This window comes from Theileria annulata, chromosome 1, assembly GCF_000003225.4.
Source record: "Theileria annulata chromosome 1, complete sequence, *** SEQUENCING IN PROGRESS ***".
In the NCBI taxonomy this organism is placed as follows: Eukaryota; Apicomplexa; class Aconoidasida; order Piroplasmida; family Theileriidae; genus Theileria; species Theileria annulata.
Window position 1 is genome coordinate 891,981 of NC_011129.2, and position 20,270 is coordinate 912,250.

A 20,270-nucleotide genomic window follows, 5' to 3' on the forward strand; every position below is an offset into this window, starting at 1 on the left:
GTTACGGTTATTATATTAGAGAAATATTACTTAAAATCACATTATCCATTAGAACAAACATTAAACTATATCATAATAAAAATCACGAGGGGATAACCATCCAATGAAATAATCAAAAATAATATCAGTAGCAGAACGCGTTCCATTTCGTCATACCTTCTGTGGGCCAATCTGCGGGATCGTGCCGCTTGTACTCAATTAGGTATCCCTCTGAGTATGGAGCCAACAGTACCATAAGGAATGCGCCTACTAGTTGGATTGGTAAAATAATATTATCATCACTTGCTATTCCTGGAAATCCAACAGCAAGTGATATTTCATGACACATATAAAATATAATAGATAGTGCGGTGGACATCTTGGGTTGATTAATGATAGAACGAGAAATGGCAGAATCTCTATAGTGAAGTGAGTATACAAATATAATAGCTAGTATGATCATTAGAATGACAAAAACATCACATAAATGCCATGCAGGCATACCAGAACTATCGTCTTGCCACGTAGCTAGATTTCCACCAATACAGCAATAGTTCGGATGAGTACCTGAGTGATCAGTTGCAGATGTATAATGGAAGTCGTTGAGGTTATAGGTGACACTATTGATGGAGGCAGTTAGAGTACCACTGTTATCACTAGTGTATTTGAGTGTTCCGGTGATACCACCAGTCAGAGTGAGAGTATTTTTGTCTGTGTTGTTGAGGGTCAGTTGTTCATTTATATTGGCATCGGACGTGGTGCCAGGAGAGAGTTTTAGAGTGAGTTTGGTAGGTTTACCATCTTCACCGGCACCAGCAGCACTGGATATGAGATTGAGTTCCTTATGATCAATGGTACCGTGACCAATAATTACAGTACCAGCAGGACCAGCAGGAAGTCTTTGATTGAGATCAATGCTGGTGAAGTTTAGAGTATGATCAGTATGGAGACTACCTTTGGTGACTTCCTTGGTGGTGGTTATTGTCCCAGTAGCCTTGAGTTTATTCCTAGTACCACCTGGGAGTGTTTGTGTGAGAGTAACTTCGGCGAGTTTTAGAGTCAGATTGATTTTGATAGCCTGAGATTGGGTTTTTATCTGAGTGATGGTATCTTTTTGATTACGGACATTGACTTTGGCCTCTTGAACAGCATTACCACCACTATTTTTGAGTGTTAGAGTATGACTATTTTCATAGCGGAGGTTAAGGGTGGCTTTGCTAACAGCAGGTGATAGAACTGTGCCAAACGCATTATGACTTCCACCCCAATTACCCAAGAATACAAAAGGACCATAATATTTGCTCTTGAGGATAGCTACAATTACAGGTGGGACAGCTGTAGCTATTAGAAGTATCATATCAATCTTATCAACTAGATAGAATGGTACAATCATACCGGGTGCAATAGCTGGATATATCATGTATACTAGACCCATACCAACTAGAACCATCAGTACAGGTGAAAAATTGTGCCATCTATTAATGTCATACTCACAACCACTGTTTGCACCATGATGAGTGTGTGTCGGTAAACCAGGTTTGTGTTTATGACCACCAGCAGCATTATCATAATTAGAGCAAGAGGTATATCCAGAGCAATAGGATAGTTCATTCCCAGAGGTCTTGGCATCAAGAGTGAGTCTAGTGCACTTCTGACTATCGGCACCATAGAACTTTATTGTCCATAACAGAGCTGCAGTGAATGAGATCATGATTGCAGCTATAATATCAACAAAGACTACAATGTAATCAGAGTTCCACTTCCTTCTGTTACCAAACATTAGTGTAGTGAAATAATGAACAAGTGAAGTAAACAATGGAAATGAGTTTTCACCAACCATATACCAAGTAATAGTACCATCATCATCCTGTGCATATACCAACACCATTTCAATACCGAAATTGAATCCAGAAAATGCGATGATCCAATAATGGGCAGTTAGATGACCCTGTTCACCACCCATCAAATATACTATTAGAAGAATGACATAGGTGAGGAAGTCTATCCACATACAAGCAATGGATGGCCAGGTAATTATTTTCTTCTTATCTACACCAACACGCTTCATGAGCTGATCCATAATGTTTCCAATAACAATGCTAGGCAGACACCAAAGTTCCAATGAACTAGACATCCTTCTAACAAATATACTAAAAAGATCCTCAGGCAACTTAAATCTAATAAGTGCATATGGAGCAGAACTATAACATAGCCTAATGTTGAGCATCATAGAAAACCCTGCAAAAATAAATGCAGCTGTCTTCAGAGTTTTATCTTCTTCCATTGTTGCGATATCAACCTAGTTATACGATACTATAGGTGATAACTGGTTTTAGGTAGTATTGATTACTATATTACAGAAATATTACTTAAAATAACATTATCCATAAGAACAAACATTAAACATTATAATACATTTTACTCACCAGCATATACATTCGAGTATACAGAAGTATACACGGGTGAGTAAAATGTAAGTTAAAAGATAAAACATTAATCGATTTTGATTATTAAAATATTCAGATCTATGAAAAATAAACTTACGTTGAAGTAGAGTTTGATTTGATTAATGATTTCAAAAAACTAGAAATCTCCTCCCTGAGCTCAGGCTGCTCAATTAGTTGGTCACGCTCAAGAGGTGCACGAGTGAAAGGATCAGTGGACTCAGACATCAAATGACGCTCAATGTTCTTGCGGTCCATAATCTTACCGCTAGTTGGTAGCAAGACAGGATCCTCCATAATGTCCATCATTATAGGGTCAAGGTAGTTCTCAGGTATCTCATCGTTAACTGCATTATCGTATAACATGGTGGTTTGTTTGGCATACTCGAGAAGCTTATTACTAAGATTATTAAATGATTTGATGTTTCTGTAGTTAAGGAACATTTCTCGTGTGGAAAACCTTATGCATCGGTTGAAAATTTCAGGTTTGTAGTATCGCTCGTCATTGACTACGGCCTTTACAAAGGGGGTAACCTCATCAGAGTCGTTGTGTTCATACAACGATATATAACACTGCATGATCTTAGAAAGCCATTCCTTTGGCTTAAATCCGTATTCATCCATGTTTTTGACCTTAAGTTGAAGGCATTTCGGCCCCGCCAGACTTTCCAAACAGCACCCCAGACATGTAACCACCTGAGGTAAAAGAACAGAACTACTGGTGATGTCAGATGGGAACTCTGAGCAGAGAATATTTAAAAGTGAACAAATCTCAAACCCATACTCCACAAAACTTCTAGTCCTTCCCTTGAGCTCAGGTCCAGCCATTGATCTTAGCTGGTTAGCGTCAATTGCACCATCCTGAACGTACTGATCATCTGAGTTTTCATTATTCTCTGTGGATTGATGATCCTCACTAGTTGTTTCATCCAATGATATTCCGGCGATTTCACGTCTCCTAATCTCTGTCAAGTACGATACCACCTCCTCAATAAGGAAGTTTGTGTCATTTAGCAGCAGGTGCATGAACTGGATGAACAGGTCCTTCTTTGATATGATACATGTCACGAAGTTCTTCCTATATGATTCTAGGACAAAAAATTGAGTAAAACTTTGAATTATGTTTAACCTTGATGATATTCTTGTGTTATAGTTCGACTTTTGTGACGATATGAACGTCCTAACAAGTGAATACATTAGATGTAGCTTGCAAACGTTAATGCTCTCGAACCTTGACATCGAGTCATTTGAGAACTTACACAAGTATAAAATTGTTGAACAAGCCATGTCACACTTAATGTGTATGTTTTTGATAACGTCGTTTGGACTCTTCATTATAAATATGCAGACCGTTATCACCAGCTCGAAATCCATAAAACTCAATGGGTCCGAGTCATTTGGCTTTATATAGTGGTCGTAATGTCTCAAGATTGTCATGTTTTTTATCAAATCCAAAATAGTTTCTATAAGATCTACTGGCAACACTGTAAACTGTGGCGATGATACTCCAACATCCGTGTTCAGAACTTTATCACAGTACTTCTCCACCATCGGTCCAAATTTATTACTTGAGCTATCATACAAAATCTTGTAGTCAGACTTTACATTACCTTCCTTATCATACAACAAGAAACAACGAAGAAATAACCTAAGCGATATATTTACAAAGTGCCAAAGGGCTTTAAGGAACGATGGGTGCTGAATTGCTGTCCTCCAAACATACACGTAAGAAATGTAATTTGCAAGCTTATCATCATTTATTCCCAAATTCATGTTGGAGTTTGCATAATTTAATGTCTGTGTCAGTATTTTTAAATTTTCCTGCAGACTTGGGAGAAACATCATATTTATTGACTTGATTGTGAGCCAGAATATCTGAGTTATGAACTTACTATTGTACACGTCCTCTGCTTTAGACTTTAATAATTTTAATGAACTTTTAACTTGGTTTTCATCTCCCATGCATGATGATGTTGCTAAGAATCCAAGTGTATTATTCATTTCCTTTTCCATTTCTCCAAGCTTATGAACCTTATCAGCTAATGATTCTGAATCTTCAGTTGTTTCATTTTCTAAACCTTCCAATTCTTCTTTTATCAAATTAACTGCTTGGCAGAAAGCAGGGTCAATCTCATCCGATTTAGGTATAGTAATTCCTTGGGACAGCAACAGTAGCAACCACGTAAAGTTTACGCAAAACCCAAATGAATTATCTGGCAACAAAATCAGTCTCCTAAAGTAAAACTCATCAAATGAGACTGGAGGCGCATCAATATGTGATAGGCTATACATTTTTTTGCGATTATTGTTAAACGATATAAACATTCCCATTACCGATAAAAACCTGTTTCTCACTACCGAGTCTACTTTTAAAATAACCTTTACCAACTGCACAAAATTATTCATTGAGTGCTCGCTTTCAAACCTTTTAGAGTTAAACACTGACTTTAGGTGATTTAAATCCTTTTTTCCATAAAAGTCACTCGTTCTATCCACTTTTGCTCCTTCATATGCTTGTTTAATACCAACGAGTTTCGCAACTTCGTATTGTTCTTCGTCCAGCGTTGTGATTCCCAGAAATCTTCCGAAAAATGAACTAATCTCTCTTCTAACTCCTGATGAAACAATCAGTGCTGATTCCAACTCTACTGACACTACATTATCCAGGAAAAGCTCCACTATTGGTTTGTGAAAAAACAGTTCTGTTAATAATTTAGCTTCATTTGACGTGTTTGATTTTAGTGTTTTAAGGCACAATCTATTCCTCAGTAATCCAAATATTTTTACAAAAACTTCTTTACCTACATTTTCGTCTGTTTCCCACATTTCATTCACCATTTTTTGTAAAAATGTCGAATTATGTGCCGATGTGCCGTAGTCCAGGAACATTTCAAGCAATATTTTTTCGTCTGTTACGTTCAAGTACGCCTTCTTTATTTCATTTTCACTAATGATATCTGTAATAGTGAAATATTCAGGAAACGACATCAAAATTGATGCGTTTGAGATTAGGAACGACTGGGCCTTTTCCAGAACACTAAGAAGTTCAGTCTTCAATGAATTTATAGAGTTTACATTTTCATCAATACATCCAATATTTTGATTAGTTAGTCCATTTTTATTTATTTTACTAATTTCATTTGCTGTTCTTACATAGGTTTCATTTAAGTCCACTAGAACATTTTTGTTGTGTAGTATACACAAGTATACTATCGAACGAACCACGTCATCCAAATCTTCCACATTTAGATACTTATTTTCAGTATCTGTAATTCCAGAAATCCTTCCGTAAAGGTGACCAATGTATACTTTCACTTGTTCCCCTTGGTTCACGAGATTCTGTTGTCTTTCAGACCTTTTTATTGTAACATTTAGTACATTTTGAATAAATTTATGAAAAACATTTGTTTTATCGACATTCCCAGTCATTTTATAAATTATTAGGATTTAATCATTTTATATAAAAATTTATAATAAAAGTAGTGTCACTAATCATGCTAATATTTATTTAAATTATACTACAAAACTAAGTTAAATGTGATAAAACAAACCTATAATAATATAATAATAAAACAATAAAAATAATTAATTAGTATTAATGTGATGTGTAGAGGAATTTAATAAGAAAATCTACGAAAATATACAGTAGTGTGTTGTATTAAATTATTATTAAATTGTTCTTTATTTTTTTCATAACTCATTAACTCTTTGGCCATTACTTCCATACGATGATACAAATGATTGTATATAAAACAGTCTAAACAGATCATTCCACAGCAGTATCATTTCCATCGAGTATGTGAACGCCGTCCAATTTAATAATATTGATCTATCACCTGACCATTCCCTTATTAACGATAACCTAAACGACCAAAGATCTATATGTCTCGGCAGTTTTTCTTCTGACGTTGATTTTTTCAATTCATCAGTCAAATGTCTGTTCATTGTTAGATAACCTGTTAACTCTTCATTTCTCGCGTTTAACTGTTTTAATATCGATATCTGTCTGTTATCTATTATTTTTTGGAGATCCGTGTTTGTATCAAAGTATCCTACACTATTTAGGCTCAGAGAATAATCTGTATATATTTTTAAATTCCTAAGGAATCTTTTCTCGAAATCATTCCACTCAACTTCCCATGTTGGTGAATACCTTTTAAAATATGCATATATTAAATCTGCATCTCTGAACACAAGGTATTTCAATGCGAAATCAAGGTATGAATTAAAGTGTGCGTAAAACCTCAATTCACTATACTCCCCTGGAATTATCTTCCTTCGATTTTTAATCATATCTTCACACCAATTATCGAACCTCAGCGTATTTAACTCATCCATGAAATCTTTAATCAAAATAGTTTTCTGTTGAAAATTTTGGATCTCAACGTCTAAGGCATATTTTACCAAATAAGTTTCATCACCTTCAAAATCCGGAAACGCCCTTCTAGCATATTGTGAATCTGATTTATAGTCTTTAAAATCATATTTAGCCAAGGTTAGCTTTTGAACCTCCGTAAAATCATTAACTTTAAAGTTTATTGGAAGATAGTATTGTTTCATCTTACACGATATCATTATTGAGGCTATAAACTTAACAAAACAAAATATTACTACTGAAAAACACACTAGCGATATTATCTCACTCCTTTTTATATCCATCTCTCGGAAATGATATGGTAAGTTAGTTGGAAGAATCTTCATTGCACAACATTTCTTTTTAGAACAACCACTCGTAGATGAACAACAACCGCAACAACACTGGCAATTTGAAGTACCAGAAGTACTGACACAACAACAACAACAGCATTTACAATTTGAACTATCACCTTTACATTCAGATGTAATATATCCTCCATATTCACAATTATCATCTTTTTCATTAATTTTTAATACATCTACCGCTTTACATTTACCACTATCACATCCACATTTCTCGCAGCATTCTCTACATTTTTGGTTTGTAAAAACCAGTGAATTTATTTGATCGTATTTGTTTTTAAATGGTTGTTGGCCTATATGAAAAGTACTATTTAGTTCTCTAAGGCTTATCCAAATTTTTAATTGATAATGACAACAAGAAGACGTTTTATAATCTGCGATATCAAAATGCTTACCACAAATCTTTTCCTTTTCACAACAACATTTGATACAACAACAATTTTCGGAACTTGACGATGTATTTTTACAGCAAAATAACTCCTTCAATTTCTCTGATTTTAATGCTTGATTATATGAACATAAATAAAAATGCTTGTCACCATTGTTAATCTTTAGTTTTATCTTGGTTAAACATGAATCATTATTATTTCCTCCATTATCTTTATTTTGATTTTGTATTCTTGGTTTGTGATTTTGGTGTGAGCATGGACAAACACATTCAAGTTTGACACATTCAAACAATAGACAATAATCACAATATGGACAACATGACGCAACACAGTTTCTCAACAAATAATGACATACCTTACCTTCTTTACAACAACATTCAGTACCACAGGATTCTGAACAGGGTTGTGAACAAGAGCATGTGTTTATAGAATTTTTACATTCAGGGCAGCAACATACACAGCAATTTCCTTTACCACCTGTACAACATGTGCATTTAAATTTCGTATTTTTATAATTTTGAGAGAGACAAAATTTACAATCACTATGCGTCCAATCGCGAAATGTATTATGGTTATTGAATGGTAACCAAATATTTATACAAGTAGCATGAGGAGGTTTTACGCATGGTTCATTAGTGTTTTTTTTGTTACACAAACACGTTCCTGTGTCATTTAGACAACATGGTTGGCAATCTTCTTTTTCTTTTTCTTTTTCTTTTTCACATTTAAATACAAGGTTCTGACAGAGAAAGTTAATAAATGAAAAAACAAGAACGAACGTCCCTATTATAGATGAGAAGAACGACAAAGAGTATAATACAATTTTTCTATTATATAAATCATGATAATAAGTGTTGAAACCAAAAAACAAAAATCCAGAAAGTATATAATGTATTAAAAATACTACGTTAAATTGTTCATTGAGATGCGGATGTAACATTACAGCGATGATTACTCCAAGGAACCCCGCCAAATAATCAATAAAACAAATTTCATCTCTAACATAAATTGATAAAACTATTGGGGTTGGACTGAAAAAAGGTGAAAAAAATGACGTTGAACAAAATCCCATGTAAATTAAAAATAAATGCTGGTAAGATTTGGAGTCTTTTATTAATTCATGAATGCAATTTAAATCTATATGGGTAGGCATAAGATCATCTATTCTTACTGCTGTCATTAAATCAACACATTTCCCATCAAACCACTTAAGCAAATTCTCCATGGTTATGTTGTTTACAGAGTCAGTGTATTCGAAGTAGAAATAGTACTCCAAATAATCCCTGTAAAAAATAAAGGCGATAATAGCAAATATACATCTAATACATATAAACCAATTACAAGTAGCCTTCCTTGATGCGATACTAAAGTCTGAAGGCCGCTCAACTCCGTGTAATAACAAATATCCGAAAAAGTATGAGGATGCAGCACCCATAACTAGGCCATTTATTCCACCAATGTTATAGGATGCTAGGTATAATGTTGAAATCAAATTTAAGGCATACAGATGACTCCAAAATGCAAATAGTAATCTATAACATATGATATTTTTGAGAGGGAAGAATATTAAAAACACTAACAACAAATGAACTAAAAAATTGAACCATATTATGACTACGGTTGTAAACACTCTATTGAATCTTAAAAATGTAAAACAAATGAATGAAAAAGCAAAAACACTATAGTACAGGGTAGGGAAGTTGACTTGATGCATGAAGTAGTATGAATACAGCTTAACCATGTCAACACTGAGAAATGACGAGAAGGCCCAAACAAAGTTCATAAAGCCAGACACCACCACGGGGATTTGATCCCTCCTAAAACTCGACATTTTATCCTATTTTACATAACCGAAAATTTTAGAATTCCACCAAAATCAATTAATTATCATGTTGAGTATTAATAAAAACAGAGAATTTCCAATTTTAGGAAAAATAGTTTACAAAATATCATTTTAAATTATCGTGAATATGTAACAGTGAATATTATAATTTACATGTGTTTATGTGTTGAACAATAAGATTAGAATTTAACAATAATACAGTGAATTTGAAATTAAAACAAAACATTAAAATGAGATATCCTTTATTAGGATGATTACATATATTTACATTATTAACAAATTAAAAATTACATATAAACATTATTTATACATTGTTTCACATTGTTTTCATTTTTATTCATATCCAGTGGTGTAAACCACAATTTTAATTTTATTACAAACATTTTGTATATATTTTATATAAAAAACATATTTCAATTATTTATATTAATATTTTAATCTATAAGCTCTACAATGTCGACAATTGAAGCCAGCGCCGTTTATCTTCCTTTGGCCCTCATCGATAAATGTCTCGGAAGTAAGATTTGGATAATAATGAAGAATGATAAGGAGATAACGGGGACCTTAAGGGGTTTTGACGATTATATGAACATGGTTTGATTTATTATTGTGTAGTTACTATGATTTAGGTTCTAGAGGATGTTGTCGACTATTCCTTCTCAGCTGACGGAGTCAAAACTACAGAATTAAACGATGCTTTAGTTAACGGAAACAATGTAGCAATGCTGGTCCCAGGCGGAAAACCTGCAAACCTCAAATGATCCGATTTCATTCATCTGATTCTATAGTTTCCTGAGTTGGCACGTAGTCTTCATTATCGGAATCAAATGTAGTTGACACCGTATCAGATTTGGCAATTTTCTATATTTTAATTGTTTAATATTATGGTTACCTTTACACTCATATTTTCTACATCCACGCTTTCTTCTGTATCCTGAAATTCGATTCTACAGGCCATCACAAACGACACTGGGACGAAGTCATCACTCAACCTCATGTCCTCATATTGGATTTGAGGTTCATTTTTAGTGGCTGCATTAACAAGGTATTGGTCGGGAATAGTCGTCAGATCAGCGTGATGGGCCCATGTGTTCAGGTCTATTTAATTTATTTAGGTTAACAACTCACCGTCCTCCAAAAACTCCTTCAGTTGAGGCACATGCATTACTGTCCCTAACATATCTTTTTGTTTTAAAAACATACCATCCTCGTGGGAGCATCTCTTGCATTCGATAAGGTCATGAGTGTCGGAAAGAACTTCTTCCTTGTATTCGAACAAGTTCTTGAGGTATTCACCTGATAAACTATCCTTCAACTCGTTGATTCCGTCAGTTACCAACATTGAGCTCAGGCCATCCTTACATATTTGTCTCTAAATTTATTTAATGTACGATTATATTGTTTACCTGGTAAATCTTCTCCTCAATTGTTCCTGTGCTAAAGAACCGGTAAATATAACACACTTTCGTTTGGCCATCTCTCCAAACACGAGCAAGCGCCTTGAAATTATTTATTTTATATAAATTACCTGTTTATCATTTGCTGGGTTCCAATCCGGATCAAATAGTACAAGGCGATTTGCTCCAATTAAATTAATACCGCAACCTCCAGCTTTAGAACTCAAGAGGAATACAAAACTGTTGGAATTCGGGTCGTTAAAGGTCTACAAATTTGGGTTAATATTGTAGTAAAGATACCGTCACTAATTTATGCCTCTTTTTAATGCTTGTTCCTCCATCCAATCTCTCGAATGGGTAACTACACTCCTTGCAAAGCCTCTCAAATAAATCCAGTGTTTGAGTGTAATTACTTATTATCACTACTCTATCATTGCTGTTTTTTCTGATTTGGTAGAGTAATCTAAACAGGACAAGGAATTTCCCTGAAAGGTCGCATCTGCAACATTTGTATTTTGAGGATTTAGTTGCGTTTTCAATATCTAGCAACAGTGAATCCACATCTGGCGATGACTAAAGATTATGAAAGCTCTTTATGCTTACCATAAGTCCACCTCTCTTTATCAAGTATGGGTGGTTACATAACTTCATTAGTGATTGTATAGCTGAAAGCGCTCTGCTTTCAACTCTATCCTGGTTCATTATATTCTTCCACCTAATTTATTTTGTTTAATTATCATATCTTACCTTTTAGAATTTACAAACGATTTGTAAATATCCTTTTGAACATCCGTCAAATTACAGAACACGTTCTAAATTAAATTAATTAATTATGTTAGACTAACCAAAATGATTTTTGGTGGTAGAACTTTGGCCAGAAGTGCGTTTGTTCTTCTGAGAACAAATTGGTTAGTGATGTTTGATAGTTCAGCCAATCTCTCGGATGCCTTAATTAACATAATTTTATTTTATTGTTTTTTACCTTTTGTTGTTCTGCTGGCGTCGCATACGGCTCCCTTCCAATAAGTATTGGATTCTGAAAACTTAGTTAAACTTAAAACTTACTGCAAAGTTTCTTCTAAAGTTGTTTACATCTCCAAGCACATCTGGGTTACACAGCGATACTAGTGAGTAGAACTCATTCAGATCATTCTGAAAATAGGTTATTAAAACTCCACAGTACCTGGATTGGTGTGCCACTGAGCATTAGTCTCATTTGTGCTGAGGATGTTGAAATGCTCTGAGATGTCCTCGTTTTATCATTTTTAAGCCCTAAATACAAATTACATAACTGATTTGATACTGTGCGCTTCATCACAGATTAGTAAATCGATATTAACTCCTTCGAGATATGAACAGTGAAGCCGATAAGTTTCATATGAGGATATGATTACTTTCGACTACAACAGTTTATTTCATCTAAAACTAACTGTTCTATCGTATTTGAATCCCTGGAATGATGAAATCACCTTTTCCTTACTGGACTCTGCTACTGCTGTACATGGGCATTTTCCTCTTAGCCATTTCTTTATTTCACTTTCCCAGTTGTTTACCAGACTTGCCGGGCAAATGATTGCGCATTTTCTTGCAGCTGTGCTAGATGTGTAATTATGAGTCTTACCAGGCTTATTATCCAGCCCTTGGTTTAAGAGTGTCCACATAACTGTGATACTTTGTAGAGTCTTACCAAGACCTATGATTTTTTTTAAATAATTAAAGCTCACCCATATCATCAGCTAAGATACATCCTCTTCCATTAAACCCTTTTAAACCCATCAAACAGTCAAATATGAACTGTACACCTTGTCTTTGATGATCTCTCAGGAATCTATATAAAATTATTTCTATTTCCAGAATACCTTGAAAGAATTGAGTCCACCTTGATTTCTACTTGTACTTCATCTTCGGGGTCTGATGTGTATAGCACCAATGGGTTATCGGGTGGAAGGTCTTCTAATGATTCTGGCTTTTCTAAGTAAATTCCTGTTCTGAAGTCTTTTAGGAACGATTTCGTATCTGATTTGATTCTGCATCCCAGTGTTTTTCTCTGGGATTCTTCGCTCACACCTATGGATGTGTGGGTTAAGGAATCTTTAATTTTTACCTGGTTGGTGCCCCTCTAATGGGCTTTTGAATGGTTTTAGGATAATTGGTGTTCCTGCCTCTACTGAGAGGAAATTAAACAGCGGCGCTCGGATCAGGCATATATTACTCCCGTAGTATCTATTTAAAATTATTAAAAAATTTTTTAATACCCATTGCCGTTATTCGAATCCTCTTCACTACCATTAGTTCTACGATATAAAATTAGAAAAGGTTGAAGGTTTATAGATGTGTATAATATATTTATATTTTATTATAATTGGTATTAAATTATTTATTAATATAGATATAATCTTACAATCTAAGACGCTTCTCATGCGGAAATAGAGTTCTCATGATTTTATTCGTAAAAAAATAATAAATGTGAATGTTTGTAGTGTGTAATGTTATGGATGAAAATTTTTTAAAAAATGAAATAGATTTAGAGAATCAAACATATATAAATTATATAAAATTAAAAATGATTAAAATATAAATGTTTTGTGAAATAAATCGACGAAAGCGGAAAAGTGCGATAGCAAGGTAAGAATCCTAACTGGAGAGGCCGAGTGATAAAACGATAAAAAATAGATTTGATTTGAAGTTTAAAATTAGAAATCTTCTAACTCTGCTTCATCTACTGTGCTCTCTATGTCACTCGGTTCTCCGTCATTTGTAACTGATAATGATTCTTGATTAGTGAATCCTCTCCTTTTCTCCCACATTTCTTTACTTGCGTGTATTCTTACGTGCTCTATATATTAAAATTGATTACACAATATATTTCTAACCTCTAACTTTTTCTTCATATGTTGTTTTATCCAACATCATTAAGGCCGCTGCCTCATTGTTTAGTGGATCCGATGGGTTTGGGTATGTCAATAATTGTGGTAGGAAAACGTCAAAAACGTTAACCAAGCCTATTAGAAAATTTTATTTACTTAAATGCTCACTATATATTGGCGTCCATGTCTCATTTATGACATCGAGGCACACTGACCCCGATGACTCATCTACATTAGGATGTAGCATTTTATTCATAAATCCTATTGAGGGTGACGCGAAAGGGTAGTCGTCCGGTAGTATGACGTGGACTTGCCACACTCCATCCTCATATACAGCTGTAAATTTTGTCATTGAATTGGGGAAACATACTTCCGTTAGGACCATGAAAGGTAACGTTGAACTCCTGAGTGCTGCCGTTTACCAATTCCAGGTCGTAACCGGCCATTAGACTAAATATGGATTCATGTTTGTGTTTAAATGGGAAACTTACAGTTTTGTAAAATCACATTGCTTCCTTATGTGTGAACCTTTGGAAGTCATAATATAAAAAGTCTAATAAAAAATTATATGTGATATATTAAATTTTCGTACATTAACAATGATGAAATTGAAATGGGTTTGTGAAAAAAACTACTTGAAAGTTCAATGGGTTTAAATATGTAAACGAGGGCAAAGATAAGAAACTTAACAATCTCGTATAATAGATAATGGATCGAGTGAAATAAAAATAAAGAAATTTTAGAAAAGGTAAAGAGAAGTCAGTATTTAAATATAATTTAAATGTGCACTGATTTCAACTTGTTTAAAATAATATACAAAACATAAAAATTTTGGATATAAATTAAATGGTCAAAGGGAAAATGTTACATAATAAAAAGATGCAAATATAGTAAAAATTAAGTGGGATTCAATTGTACATCAGCATTATATTAAATCGTAGTTCAACCCCAGACATTAGGAGATACCAGTTTGGTGCTAGAAAGTCCACATATAATTTTTATTATATAACTACATTCATATCTGATATATCTAAATTGAAATTTCGTTTTTTTCTACCCGTAAATTTTCTGCATTTTTTCTCCTCATTTTGATTTAATGTTTGCAGAATCATGGGTTTATCAACCGCCTACTTTTATACATATTTCTTTGTTTTTTAAATTATTACTAACTTTTTGTTCTTTATTTATTTTTTGTTTGTTTAACACCGTTCTTTACTCATGATACCACTTTCAGTCACCAACCATCATTGATGTGTAGATTTATTTATTATATAATTATTAATTTTAGATATTACTTTAAAAATTATACACTTCATTTCTCATTTGTTTCTAGTCTGATTTCTTACTCGGTGCAAAACCTACTTCCCTGGATTCATAATCGTACACAGTGTAATAGGCTCTCATGAACAACTGAAATAAAATCGTTCTTTTATTTTTTATAAGTTACCTCTCCAAAAGTCCAGGCACTAAACCCCAATTCCTATATCAAAATAATAATCCAATAGACTATACCTCCTGTTGATTATCCGGTACAATTCCAAGCGAACAGTGCTTTTCCCCTTGAGATCCTTCATACATAATTGTGTAATCTTCAGGTCTTAGCTCCAAATTCACATCTAAATTTGTAAATAAATTAGATTACTACCTGATCCTTTATTTCCTTCAAGTACGAAAATTAGGCTTGGCTTGTCATTCATTTCCTTACAAGAGGAAACCTGTAACCGACTAAGAAGTGGTCCCATGCTCTATTTAATTATATTATATATATTTAAGAATACCTGAGGTGCATAAATAAGGAATGAGCCTAAACATTAGGGGATTTAATTTAGAATTTACCTGTATCCATGATTACCTTTACATCTGAATACTAATTAGATGAATTTACACATACCATCTATTTTACTCATAAGACTTGTAAATTCATATTGTTTGACCAATGAATTGACTTTTTTGTCAATATTATTTTTAATCTTGATATTTTTCAATTTAAGAGTCCAGTAAATGGAATCCTTTACAACTGGAGCCCATCTATATATAAAGATTATGTGTTATAAACTACAAGAATTCGTCATCAAGAGATCTTTTATAATTTGGATTTATTCCACCAAATGATATATTTCCGCCTAATATATGGTCAAATTAATCATTAATACCATTTTTTGTCACATAATAGGCGACTTGATTTCTGAAATTTGGGTATAGCGATTTATTGTACATAATTGACTCAAAAAGTGGTCTTGAACCTCTTGATTCCATATCTTTGGTTTTGAAACCCAAACCAACAATTCCATCCCAGTGTGCATTATCCAAAAATGGTATGTCAATATTGGTCTAATGCGATTGATTAGAGGATGAACTTACAGCAAGTCCTACATTAACATCCTTCAAAGTAATTCCATTCATAAGATTTACTGTGGCTGTTCCATCAATTGCATCAATTTGTCCTGATAAATACTTAATTTCTAAGGGAACATAGTTCCCATGCTTGTCGTGTTTGGCTATCCATTCAGACCCTTTATGATACCTTTTACGATTTAGGCACTGCTGAGATAGGCACATTTCGTAAGGGACCCAAAACTCCGAAGAGCCTGTATCAAACAAAACCTTAAAGGAATTCCTTTCATTATTGTTTGAACCAAGAATTATATTTCCATAGTATGTTGCCCATAGCCTTGATGTGTAATCAGCCTTTAATGAAATTGTGCTAGATAACACGTTCTTTAAGTCATAGAACTTTGTTGAAAACTGTGAATATCTCTCAGCATTGAGAATTTTATAATAATGTTCATCTGAACCCTCGGGTTTATGAAGTTGAATCTCGTATAATGGCTGTTTCAATGAATCAGAAGCTGGAATACAATTAATTATTGTAGTACGACTTAAAACAAAGAATACAATAATATAATACAATAACATTTACATTAAAACGTTTCGATTATTAGATGGTATAATATATCTTAATGTGTAACACCATATGTGTAAACAACATCAATGGAATAAAAAAGTAATTTAACCTTAAAACTTTAAAAATTATATTAAAAATTTTCTTGATTATGAACCCAATTTATTATATTTACACATTTAAGTATATTGATTCATTTATATAAAAATTACTGAATATATAGTTTTAATGATTGGATCAAATATTCCTTCGTCCCCAGAACAAGTTCTGGATTTTCTTTACAAGTATCGATTGAAATATTTATTATATTTTGTAATATATTTATTTGTATAACTTATATAGTTTTAATTATATTTAAAATAGATTTTAATATGGCTATTTCTAACTTGTTCCGCCTGAATAAGGTCAACGATAAAAATAAATCTAGTAAAAACGTTAAAAAGTTTGACAAAGGAGCAAAATCTAAACCTAATAAAAAGGTTGTGCCATTAAAACATACTCCTGGACCGAGCTGTATTGATAATTTAAAGGTTTCAGTGGATTCTTCTCAACTTACTAAAGTTATTGAAGCTTTTAAGAAAAGAGAAGCTGATAGTAATTCAAATGAAAAGGATTTATTAGATGAATCTTCGAGAAAATACGTTTTACTCCAGTTCAGACTCTCGAAACTGCCACCTGAACCACATGTTAAACCGTTACAAATGTTAGTTTTAAATTAGTAGAAATATAATTCAGACAACTAAAACATCCTATATATTCTGGAAAAGAAATATGTGTTCTGGTAAAAGATCCACAGAAAACTTGGAAGTCTGTGATTTTTGACTTAAAAATACCAGAAATTAAGAAGGTTGGTTTTACACAAATATTATTATTAGGTTATGGGAGTGGGTAAATTGCGTAAAAAGTACAAAACATACGAGGATAAGAGAGCTTTGTGTAACAGCTTTGACCTATTCTTGTGTGATAAATCCGTATTGCCTTCGGTTCCGTCAATTTTAGGCTCGTATTTTATCGAAAAGAAGAAGTTGGTTTTCATATTTTAATGTGTTTTAGATTACCTGTTGGAGTAAATTTCTCTAAAAATAAGATCAAAAAATCGTTCCTCACAGCAATTAACTCAACTTATTATAAACTCGCACAAGGATCATTCACGTATGTTTAGTAAATAAATATAGGTTTAGGTCCGTAAGGGTAGCAACGTACTCGATGCCAACTGATCAAATAGTAGAGAACGTTATGAAGTACGTTTCAGAAATTTTATAATTTGTAGAGTTTTGGAGTCGGTGAAGAAATTCCATACTGAACATGAAGTGTATAAAAATCACATTTGCTCTGTTTTTCTAAATTGGGGAGGGTCAGACTCACTTCCACTATACTCAGAGGAACTACTCGAAGTTGAAAAGATAAATGATGCAGCTAAGTAGGATTTCGTATTACATCCCACGCAATAATTTATTTTTGATACTTAATGGAGCAAATGGAAGGAGAATATCGACACAAAATACGCCGGAAACTGTTGAGAAAAAGAATGCGTCTGATGCAAGTGATTTGGTAAAGAGGATTTATTATTTGGCTAGGTCAGGTCAGACTAATGTGGAAGTATGGAGAGACTGTACAGTAAAGACAATAGACTCAATATATAAACTAGAACTTAGAGGACTAGTTTCAATACTTCATTCGTATGGATACATGAAGTACAGAGATAAGAACATGCTCCAGCTGATTTCAGCTAGGCTGGTAGAAAATATCAGGCAAATTAATTCGGCACAAATTACAAGTGTGCTTAAGGCGTATTCAATCCTGAACTTCAGAAGTGACTTTCTTTTCAGAATGATGATTCCAGAAATCTCACTAAAACTAGATATGATGACAGTGGACCAAGTCTCGTCAATTTTTTACTCGTATAATAATTTGGGATACTACAACAAGAATTTGTTCCAGACCATACAGTCATATCTGTATTCAAATGTAGAAAAGCTAACACCATACGATCTTACACTACTGTTGAGTGGATTTTGTAAGAATTTTAAGGGTTTTGATGAAAAGTTCTTGACTGTGCTTTCTTTCCAATTTTGTAAATTACTCAACTCGTACGATAATAAGCTCTTCTCACTCAGTGTAAACTCACTTTCCAGACTAAATTTCTGTAAACATAAGTATCTGCCATCACTTATAGAGTCTGAAGTATACAACAGAGTAAAGTCATCAAAAGAACCATTGGCCTCTAGATCACTATCTTTGATTTTAAACTCATTATCTAAGCACTATACAAGTTGTACGCCACTTTTTACGTTTTTATCACAGGTTTTTTAAGATAAATTAATTATATGTAGACGGTTTTGAAGAGGCTTAAGGAGTTTGACATGCACTCAGTTTGCTTAATTTTATCCTCGTTCAGTAGAGTTACATTATCTGTTAGTCAATTCAATAACTGTTATAACAATTATACACTATATCTATAATTTACTCATTATAACCACATAGTTTGGATTAATGTAAGTATAGGATGCGAAAACTTACGATAAAATTGCAGAACATGTTGGGAGAAATTCACTGAAGTTGTATCCAAGAGCAATATCTTCAATGTTATATTCATACGCCAGAGCAAACCACTTACACGGAGCGTTGTTTTACTTCTCTGGAAAGCACATTCAGTTAAACCTTGGAAACTATACCTGTGATGAAGTGTCGATGGCCTTGAGGGCATTTTCAGTTTTGAACGTGAAAAACGAGGAACTATTGGACACTTTTGCAAAGTTTATACTGGAAAACACGCCCGATTACGTCCCAATCAAGTTTGAAGATTTATGTCCTCATCTGAGAGTATCAATTTGTTCTAAAGAAATTAATAAGTTTTATGAATCAAGTGAAAATAATGCTAGTGAAAGTCAAGGAACAGTTTTAGATGAAACAGATGATAAAACTGATTTATACAGTTTTGAAGGAAGGAACATCAACATGCTGGAGTATATTGGAGAATCCAGTAAAATATCATCTAATTATTTAGCAAAGGGGAAGATGCATTCGTTACTATGGATTGTTCAGGCGTACGCTAGGTTCTTTTTCACAAATGATAATGTTACAAGAGCCCTGACTAGGATCGCAAATGAACTTGTTGTGAGAATGAACGAGATGACTCCGTTTCTAGTTTCCAGAATACTATTTTCATTCTCGCAGTTGAACTTCAGCCATGAAGCTGTTCTCCAAATGTTACTGAATGAAGTTACAAACCCAAGAATAGGCTTTAAATTTACCCAGAAGGAGCTATCACTGCTCCACTACTCAATTCCAGCGTTCGGTTTAGATCCAGGAGATTACGGGATTTACAAGTTCAAGGCTCTAGACTTCCAGAGAATTGTTGAAACCACTGAGCTCGTAGAATTGATTCTTAGAATTGTTAATCGAGACATCCCGTCATCAAAACCACTATTCGTGGAGTTGTTAAATAACCCATTAAAAATGGAATCAAACCCTAAAAATTTATTTAATGAGTCAGGTGACGGTGAGACAATGGAGTTGGATGGCTTTGAGGCTAAGGAACTAGACGGTAGTGATATTTACATTCATATACCTAAATATTTGAAAGTGTTGGTGAGGAGTGAGGAAAGAAATGATGATATGAAAATTACGCTTGAGGAGGCGCTAACTAATCATGTAAACTACAATTTTAAAATCGATTAACTTTATTATTACAATTTACATGTTAATATTCTTTAATTAACAATTATCT

The 20,270-nt window shown here is 33.5% G+C and overlaps 9 protein-coding genes across 9 annotated transcripts, besides 22 other annotated features; 3 read left to right on the forward strand and 6 right to left on the reverse strand.

Annotated features, from left to right (window-relative positions):
• Positions 1-124: 124 nt before the first annotated feature.
• TA05770 (Tpr-related protein family member, putative) lies at positions 125-2,263 on the reverse strand (the record flags this gene model as incomplete). Its single annotated transcript, XM_948876.1, has 1 exon — positions 125-2,263. The coding sequence occupies one exon, from the start codon at positions 2,261-2,263 to the stop codon at positions 125-127; it is 2,139 nt and encodes a 712-aa protein (XP_953969.1).
• Positions 203-271: a sequence feature (9 probable transmembrane helices predicted for TA05770 by TMHMM2.0 at aa 10-28, 83-105, 115-137, 144-166, 181-203, 278-300, 595-617, 638-660 and 665-687).
• Positions 284-352: a sequence feature (9 probable transmembrane helices predicted for TA05770 by TMHMM2.0 at aa 10-28, 83-105, 115-137, 144-166, 181-203, 278-300, 595-617, 638-660 and 665-687).
• Positions 413-481: a sequence feature (9 probable transmembrane helices predicted for TA05770 by TMHMM2.0 at aa 10-28, 83-105, 115-137, 144-166, 181-203, 278-300, 595-617, 638-660 and 665-687).
• Positions 1,364-1,432: a sequence feature (9 probable transmembrane helices predicted for TA05770 by TMHMM2.0 at aa 10-28, 83-105, 115-137, 144-166, 181-203, 278-300, 595-617, 638-660 and 665-687).
• Positions 1,655-1,723: a sequence feature (9 probable transmembrane helices predicted for TA05770 by TMHMM2.0 at aa 10-28, 83-105, 115-137, 144-166, 181-203, 278-300, 595-617, 638-660 and 665-687).
• Positions 1,766-1,834: a sequence feature (9 probable transmembrane helices predicted for TA05770 by TMHMM2.0 at aa 10-28, 83-105, 115-137, 144-166, 181-203, 278-300, 595-617, 638-660 and 665-687).
• Positions 1,853-1,921: a sequence feature (9 probable transmembrane helices predicted for TA05770 by TMHMM2.0 at aa 10-28, 83-105, 115-137, 144-166, 181-203, 278-300, 595-617, 638-660 and 665-687).
• Positions 1,949-2,017: a sequence feature (9 probable transmembrane helices predicted for TA05770 by TMHMM2.0 at aa 10-28, 83-105, 115-137, 144-166, 181-203, 278-300, 595-617, 638-660 and 665-687).
• Positions 2,180-2,236: a sequence feature (9 probable transmembrane helices predicted for TA05770 by TMHMM2.0 at aa 10-28, 83-105, 115-137, 144-166, 181-203, 278-300, 595-617, 638-660 and 665-687).
• Positions 2,264-2,519: 256 nt separating the features above from the next.
• Positions 2,520-5,852, reverse strand: TA05765 (ubiquitination-mediated degradation component, putative; the record flags this gene model as incomplete). The annotated part of the gene is made up of 1 exon (XM_948877.1): positions 2,520-5,852. One exon carries the CDS (start codon positions 5,850-5,852, stop codon positions 2,520-2,522), a length of 3,333 nt encoding a protein of 1,110 aa, XP_953970.1.
• A 261-nt stretch (positions 5,853-6,113) lies between these two features.
• Positions 6,114-9,362, reverse strand: TA05755 (uncharacterized protein; the record flags this gene model as incomplete). Its single annotated transcript, XM_948878.1, has 1 exon — positions 6,114-9,362. One exon carries the CDS (start codon positions 9,360-9,362, stop codon positions 6,114-6,116), a length of 3,249 nt encoding a protein of 1,082 aa, XP_953971.1.
• Positions 6,993-7,061: a sequence feature (11 probable transmembrane helices predicted for TA05755 by TMHMM2.0 at aa 9-28, 43-65, 72-91, 96-118, 125-147, 162-181, 249-271, 281-300, 307-329, 339-361 and 768-790).
• Positions 8,280-8,348: a sequence feature (11 probable transmembrane helices predicted for TA05755 by TMHMM2.0 at aa 9-28, 43-65, 72-91, 96-118, 125-147, 162-181, 249-271, 281-300, 307-329, 339-361 and 768-790).
• Positions 8,376-8,444: a sequence feature (11 probable transmembrane helices predicted for TA05755 by TMHMM2.0 at aa 9-28, 43-65, 72-91, 96-118, 125-147, 162-181, 249-271, 281-300, 307-329, 339-361 and 768-790).
• Positions 8,463-8,522: a sequence feature (11 probable transmembrane helices predicted for TA05755 by TMHMM2.0 at aa 9-28, 43-65, 72-91, 96-118, 125-147, 162-181, 249-271, 281-300, 307-329, 339-361 and 768-790).
• Positions 8,550-8,618: a sequence feature (11 probable transmembrane helices predicted for TA05755 by TMHMM2.0 at aa 9-28, 43-65, 72-91, 96-118, 125-147, 162-181, 249-271, 281-300, 307-329, 339-361 and 768-790).
• Positions 8,820-8,879: a sequence feature (11 probable transmembrane helices predicted for TA05755 by TMHMM2.0 at aa 9-28, 43-65, 72-91, 96-118, 125-147, 162-181, 249-271, 281-300, 307-329, 339-361 and 768-790).
• Positions 8,922-8,990: a sequence feature (11 probable transmembrane helices predicted for TA05755 by TMHMM2.0 at aa 9-28, 43-65, 72-91, 96-118, 125-147, 162-181, 249-271, 281-300, 307-329, 339-361 and 768-790).
• Positions 9,009-9,077: a sequence feature (11 probable transmembrane helices predicted for TA05755 by TMHMM2.0 at aa 9-28, 43-65, 72-91, 96-118, 125-147, 162-181, 249-271, 281-300, 307-329, 339-361 and 768-790).
• Positions 9,090-9,149: a sequence feature (11 probable transmembrane helices predicted for TA05755 by TMHMM2.0 at aa 9-28, 43-65, 72-91, 96-118, 125-147, 162-181, 249-271, 281-300, 307-329, 339-361 and 768-790).
• Positions 9,168-9,236: a sequence feature (11 probable transmembrane helices predicted for TA05755 by TMHMM2.0 at aa 9-28, 43-65, 72-91, 96-118, 125-147, 162-181, 249-271, 281-300, 307-329, 339-361 and 768-790).
• Positions 9,279-9,338: a sequence feature (11 probable transmembrane helices predicted for TA05755 by TMHMM2.0 at aa 9-28, 43-65, 72-91, 96-118, 125-147, 162-181, 249-271, 281-300, 307-329, 339-361 and 768-790).
• Positions 9,363-9,827: 465 nt separating the features above from the next.
• Positions 9,828-9,890: a sequence feature (Signal peptide predicted for TA05750 by SignalP 2.0 HMM (Signal peptide probability 0.605, signal anchor probability 0.000) with cleavage site probability 0.591 between residues 21 and 22).
• TA05750 ((U6) snRNA-associated Sm-like protein, putative) lies at positions 9,828-10,135 on the forward strand (the record flags this gene model as incomplete). Its single annotated transcript, XM_948879.1, has 2 exons — positions 9,828-9,968; positions 10,004-10,135. 2 exons carry the CDS (start codon positions 9,828-9,830, stop codon positions 10,133-10,135), a joined length of 273 nt encoding a protein of 90 aa, XP_953972.1.
• A 7-nt stretch (positions 10,136-10,142) lies between these two features.
• TA05745 (recombinational repair (RAD54) protein) lies at positions 10,143-13,210 on the reverse strand (the record flags this gene model as incomplete). Its single annotated transcript, XM_948880.1, has 19 exons — positions 10,143-10,235; positions 10,267-10,472; positions 10,503-10,746; positions 10,781-10,873; positions 10,903-11,037; positions 11,072-11,344; positions 11,375-11,486; positions 11,519-11,583; positions 11,617-11,718; positions 11,754-11,807; positions 11,837-11,923; positions 11,955-12,043; positions 12,075-12,171; positions 12,202-12,464; positions 12,496-12,599; positions 12,631-12,838; positions 12,876-12,994; positions 13,027-13,065; positions 13,173-13,210. The coding sequence occupies 19 exons, from the start codon at positions 13,208-13,210 to the stop codon at positions 10,143-10,145; spliced, it is 2,421 nt and encodes an 806-aa protein (XP_953973.1).
• A 254-nt stretch (positions 13,211-13,464) lies between these two features.
• TA05740 (ubiquitin-conjugating enzyme, putative) lies at positions 13,465-14,179 on the reverse strand (the record flags this gene model as incomplete). Its single annotated transcript, XM_948881.1, has 5 exons — positions 13,465-13,607; positions 13,645-13,773; positions 13,807-13,974; positions 14,009-14,088; positions 14,130-14,179. 5 exons carry the CDS (start codon positions 14,177-14,179, stop codon positions 13,465-13,467), a joined length of 570 nt encoding a protein of 189 aa, XP_953974.1.
• Positions 14,180-14,967: 788 nt separating this feature from the next.
• On the reverse strand, positions 14,968-16,554 carry TA05735 (aspartyl protease, putative; the record flags this gene model as incomplete). Its single annotated transcript, XM_948882.1, has 10 exons — positions 14,968-15,048; positions 15,086-15,118; positions 15,151-15,254; positions 15,284-15,383; positions 15,417-15,442; positions 15,475-15,498; positions 15,530-15,666; positions 15,698-15,761; positions 15,792-15,969; positions 16,000-16,554. 10 exons carry the CDS (start codon positions 16,552-16,554, stop codon positions 14,968-14,970), a joined length of 1,302 nt encoding a protein of 433 aa, XP_953975.1.
• Positions 16,495-16,554: a sequence feature (Signal peptide predicted for TA05735 by SignalP 2.0 HMM (Signal peptide probability 0.799, signal anchor probability 0.000) with cleavage site probability 0.444 between residues 20 and 21).
• A 357-nt stretch (positions 16,555-16,911) lies between these two features.
• Positions 16,912-17,964, forward strand: TA05730 (uncharacterized protein; the record flags this gene model as incomplete). The annotated part of the gene is made up of 6 exons (XM_948883.1): positions 16,912-17,243; positions 17,276-17,387; positions 17,416-17,564; positions 17,594-17,692; positions 17,722-17,781; positions 17,811-17,964. 6 exons carry the CDS (start codon positions 16,912-16,914, stop codon positions 17,962-17,964), a joined length of 906 nt encoding a protein of 301 aa, XP_953976.1.
• A 265-nt stretch (positions 17,965-18,229) lies between these two features.
• Positions 18,230-20,221, forward strand: TA05725 (uncharacterized protein; the record flags this gene model as incomplete). The annotated part of the gene is made up of 3 exons (XM_948884.1): positions 18,230-18,844; positions 18,874-18,954; positions 19,046-20,221. 3 exons carry the CDS (start codon positions 18,230-18,232, stop codon positions 20,219-20,221), a joined length of 1,872 nt encoding a protein of 623 aa, XP_953977.1.
• Between the last annotated feature and the right edge of the window lie 49 nt (positions 20,222-20,270).